The 5,000-nt window shown below is 46.3% G+C and overlaps 2 protein-coding genes across 2 annotated transcripts in view; one reads left to right on the top strand and one right to left on the bottom strand.

The window, feature by feature from the left end:
• Positions 1-857, top strand: part of LOC118777841 (bridging integrator 3-like) — a 14,145-nt gene extending 13,288 nt beyond the window's left edge. Inside the window, exon 9 of the mRNA XM_036529047.1 lies at positions 90-857. Coding sequence (XP_036384940.1) covers positions 90-236 — 147 coding nt within the window. The 3' untranslated portion in view covers positions 237-857. The remainder of the gene's footprint in view (positions 1-89) is intronic.
• A 2,880-nt stretch (positions 858-3,737) lies between these two features.
• Positions 3,738-5,000, bottom strand: part of LOC118778137 (cGMP-dependent protein kinase 1-like) — a 21,295-nt gene continuing 20,032 nt past the window's right edge. The window contains exons 18-20 of the mRNA XM_036529513.1: positions 4,703-4,765; positions 4,405-4,471; positions 3,738-4,126 (exon numbers count right to left, since the gene is read on the bottom strand). Coding sequence (XP_036385406.1) covers positions 4,028-4,126; positions 4,405-4,471; positions 4,703-4,765 — 229 coding nt within the window. The 3' untranslated portion in view covers positions 3,738-4,027. The remainder of the gene's footprint in view (positions 4,127-4,404; positions 4,472-4,702; positions 4,766-5,000) is intronic.

Genomic DNA, 5,000 nt, shown 5'->3' with positions numbered 1-5,000 from the left:
GGGGTTACACATCACCCACTGGTGTCAGGTAGCCTGCACGGTGACACCTGGAAACCACCTCTCTCTCTCTCTCTCTCTCTCTCTCTCAGGTGGTCTACTTCACTGAGATGCATAAGATCTTCAGTGAGCTCACCGAGCAGATTGATCAGGAGGGGCTGACGGACGAGCAGAGAGAGAGAGAGAACGAGGCCAAACTCGGTGAGTTGCGTGCGCTATCCATCGTAGCCAGTGACTGAGAGAGGGACCAGAGACCGCCCAGGCGTCAGCTCGCCAAGGATGGAGGCTCTTCACCTCTCTTCTCCCTCTCCAACCCTCTCTCTCCCTCCAGCTGGCTTCTCCCTGTTGTATCACCGTGTTTACAAAGCCATCAGCACTGTGTTTTATTTTACTGTTACTGACACTTAGAACTTGAATGTTTTATGTTAAAAAAAAAAAATGAATTTAATGAAGCTGCATGGTCTCACACACTGTTGATTTTGTGAAGAGATGGAATAGAGGGGAAAGGTGCGAGTCTTAGTCTCTGTTCATCTACATCATTTAATCAAGGGGCCATTTATGTATTTGCCTCTGTTCCATAAATGACCTGGGTACTTTCTCCTCTTAACAACTGATCCTGGATCTCAATCTAAATTGAACATTGAACATTGACATTGAACATTTGGGGTTAGGGTAGGGTTTGGACAAGCTGATCTCAGATCTGTTGTCAAGGGCAGAATACACCAGTTTTACAACATTAGAATGTAGCCGTCATTGTAAGCGCCTTCCTTCAGTCAGACCTGAAGCTTTTGTACCCTCTAGTGGCAGCAAATGGACTTAGTTTCCAACGCTGATATTCAATATAATGAACATTGTAAGTATTTTCTGTCTGTATTTTTTGTCACTTCATTGTTCAGTGGAAATGTAGAATGTTCCCTCTGTGTGTTAACTTGCAGTCATACCAGTTTGTGCTTTAGGTTGCAAATATGACCACATTCACCCTTTAAAACAAAACCAGAGCTGGGAGGTTCCCTGTTCAGAGCTGCTCCAGCAGATCGAAGAACCTTTCCCCATTGCATCATGGGAAAATCAGAGCAGCTGCGTGAGCTTCCAGCAGAATCTTTGGCCCTGGCAATCAGAGTGTCACTCACTCCCTAACAAGCGAACCCGTCAGAAAAAGTAACGATAGTGTCTTTGTTTCACCACTAAGTGGTGCTTAAAAGCAATAACAGGGAGACCGTCACTGTACCAGTTCTTTTTTCTTTGAAAATATTAAGTGGAAGTGGAAATGGATAATTTCCGTGTTGTTACCAGAGAAGCAGCCTCTGTGCTCTGTCTTCCACACCTCCTTGTTGTGGGAGGTTCCTGTTCTGTCTGTGTTGCTGTGATACCTGTGGGCGTGTCTTTTTAAACCACTCCCCCTAAGAGCCAGCAAATACTCAACAGCTTCAACAACAGGAGAGGTGAACCTTTCAGTTTGAAGCCCGCAGAACTGACTTTCTGCTGAATGAAGAATGTCTGCATGTGTCATAATGCCTCGAGGTCTGTGACTGCATCTTTACAGTGTAAAAATGTCACAGGAGCAAAAGCCACTTCAGACGTGACCAATTCACACATGCACTAGAACGACACCTTTTTCTCATACTTAAACGGACATTTTTTAGCTTCTTTGCCGCACACTATGCATTTTCACGTTGACTAATCTTACCTGTTGTTCCTCTCATGCTTTCACACAGCTGTAATGGTGTTTTATCAAAATCGTGGGGTTTGTTTAATGTAAAAGCTGAGTTCATGTATGACTTTGTGTGGCAGTCATAAGTTTACAGTTTTAGATTACAGTTAACATTTTACCATAGTGTGATGTTTGTTTGATGCGCTAATTGTTTTTGCTGTCTCTGATTGTGTTCCTCTTGCTGAAATTGAGCTTTTTGTAAGCAGGACTAAAGCAGACCTTTTCATTTTTTTTACACTACTGCTCTGCATTAGATTTGAAGGAGCTGAAGGATAATGGTAGCAGTTTGTTTTAATGTCCTTTTTACTAATGAGTTATTTAATTAACTGGCAATAAAGGGGTTTCAAACAGCATGTGATGCGATTGCTTCTTTCCTGGCCCAAGGCTGTCACTGTGATGCCATCTTCTTTTTGACCAGCAGAGGGAGCTTTTGCATCATAGACACACTGTAGTGATACCAGAGCTGTAATGGCAGCGGCAGTATAGTAGTACTAATGGTTATTATTAGCAGCGTGAGTGACAGTAGTTTTGTTTTAATAGTATTTTTGAGGAAAGAAGGGAGAGTGTGTGGAAAAAGAAATGAGTTGCTGTTTACCGAAAGGGGAGCGATCAAGTGTGTGTGTGTCTGTGTGTTTACGCAGCGAGAGGGAGAGTGTTAGGTGGTAGACTGTTTCAGGGGAGACAGGAAATGTGAACATTAAAGGTGGTAGGTTGTGTATGCGGGTGTGTGTGTGTGTGTGTGTGTGTATGCGGGTGTGTGTGTGTGTGTGTGTGTGTGTGTGTGTGTGTGTGTGTGTGTGCGTGCGAGGAAGAGAGACAGAATGAAAGCTGAGTGCAGTAACGTAAGGTCACGCCGTTTCATCTGAATTCTTTTCATCTGAGTGGGAATCTAATTAACCCCCGGTGTGCAGTGTCACAGATAATCTACAGCAGTCAGAACATCGTTTACTGCACAAAATAGAAGCAAACCTGCAGGATCATAATCCTAAAAATATCATCTGATTGGCAAATCCTACCCCCTCTCACCGCGCTCTCCCACACAAAGCTGCCCGTCAGAAACAGCCTGTCTCTCCAGCAGCTGAAGAAAGAGACAAAAACACACACGTCCACTCAGACCTCCAAGGTCATTCAGAGACATCTGAAAGGCTTGCTTTGTGCAGCTCTGTCCGCAGTCTAACGCCCAGCCTTTGGCAGAGTCCTCTGTCTCGCTTTCACCTCCCACAGGAAAGGGGGTCACACAGAGACGGTAAAGCGCCCACTGTGTGTTCTGCAGACCCAGGTGCACCTTCTGATTGTGGAAAGCCAGAGCCTCAGTTTGATTGGAAATGTTAGGGTCAACGACCTGAGGAAGACGTCAGCTGTGCAGAAGACAGGCTGTCACCAGAGGGGCAAGCGCAGTCCCACCCCCACTGAAAAGTCTTATGATCAGTGTAAGAATGACCGATCTCAGAGAAAGAGGGCAGCCGTGTGTCTCGAGACGATTGTGGGGCTCGTCTCTACCCCGATCCCCCTGTCTGCTTTCGGAGAGGGGCCCCGACCCCCGTCTGACAGGACGAAATGAAACGCTCACCTTTCTGAGGCACCATCTTGAGTCTTCAGCAAACAGGGGAACAGCGCTGGGAGGATGTGATTGAAACATCAAAAAAGGTGTTCAAAGCCGATCCTCCATGAAAGCCAAATCGTGTACCGGGGAAATGGGCCGGGACATTTCGGCTTTCTGATGTTTGGGCAGGGCTTTAAAATCTGAGCAATACCATCAGATCCCCCTCACCCCAATATCCAAAACCCTTACCCATAATCCCTGCTGTCCCTCAGACACTGCTTCAGAAATCACACACTGATGACCTCCCTGCCACACAGCACCTCTACACCTCATCACCTGCTGCAGTATTCTCACTAAATAATGGAAACCCCACACACACAAAGAACACCCCCACACAGTCAGAGGTTTTAGCTTATCTTTGTTTTGGTACAAACACGATATTAGTGTCATTGGTACAATAGCCATCAGCACAGATGAGCGTGGGGTGTGAAAATAAATTAAAAACAAATGAAAATAAAACAGATATAAAATTCCAACACCTTCAGCTGGTGTTCCTGAAACAACGGCTACCTTTCTTTCCACGTCCAAGGTTTCCTTCGCCCGTCGGCGGAATGTTCCGGAACACCCGTGCCTCTCCAGACCCTCCTCCGGTTCACTGCGGCGGAGCTGTGACCGGGTCACAACCTCTGGTCCAAATCATGACCGGCTCACTTCTCAGTTCCCTCCCACTGGCTCCTAACCAATCCTACCATAACCTGAACAGGCCATCCATCCAATCAGAACTCTACATCCCAGCCAGACTCCTCATCGGGGGGAGGGTCCTCATTGTCGTCAGGGAAACAGTCAAAATTACTGGTGTCCAGGGGCCCATCGACCTATGAGAGAGCAGCAGAGGATAGCCAGCTATGTTACCTTCATGTACAATTAGCACTGCTTGATTCATGAAATGATCAATTATAATCAAAAAAGCACTGCAGGCCTTCACAGACAGGGAATGCCTTCACACTACAGCAGGTATTTGCCTGTGAAGGTCTTCCCCTCTCTCTGTAATATTTACTCTCCCAGGGCACCGAAACGGATATATGGGATATCTCGATAGGGGGTCTGTGGTCAGCTGTCTGTACCCCTCTATCCCCTCCCCTTTTTAACTTACGCTTGGCATGAATGGGGGGGTCAGCGTCCCTTTGCGAATGCCCTCCCAGTTGAACCCTTCGAACCACCTGGAAGACAGAACGCAGCTGAGTGACTCGGGCGCTCGCTGTATCTCTCATTTCAGGGGGAGGAGCTTAGTGACCAGCTGCAGGGTGGAGTGCATGACGGGCAGCTGCCCTGATCTCTGAATGTACCATCACGCCTCATACCGCATCAATATGCTGAGCGTCATCATGATGTCTTTGTGTCATGTGTTTGTAACAGTAGGACAGAACGCTCATCGCCATGGCAACCCTTACTTGTGCTTCTGGATGTCTTTGACCCCGTTCTTCTGGTTGCCCAGCCTCTCTGAGGGGTTGTCCCTAAAGGTCAAAGGTCAGACACTCACACCACATTAATGAACAGCCAGCATGTAAATATGTATGAGTACCTGCACGTGTAATTCTGTGTGTGTGTGTGTGTGCAAAAAATGCATTTTTAATATTTGAGTAACATTCTAAAGAATATCTCCATTCATGCATACAATTTTACACTTATTCTAGAATGGTGTATGCAATATGTGTAATTTAAAAATATTTCCCAACATGCATTTATGTG

This window comes from Megalops cyprinoides, chromosome 5 (genome assembly GCF_013368585.1).
Source record: "Megalops cyprinoides isolate fMegCyp1 chromosome 5, fMegCyp1.pri, whole genome shotgun sequence".
Taxonomy (NCBI): Eukaryota; Metazoa; Chordata; class Actinopteri; order Elopiformes; family Megalopidae; genus Megalops; species Megalops cyprinoides.
Note: the sequence above shows the minus strand (reverse complement) of the source record. Positions and strands in the feature narration are given on the sequence as shown.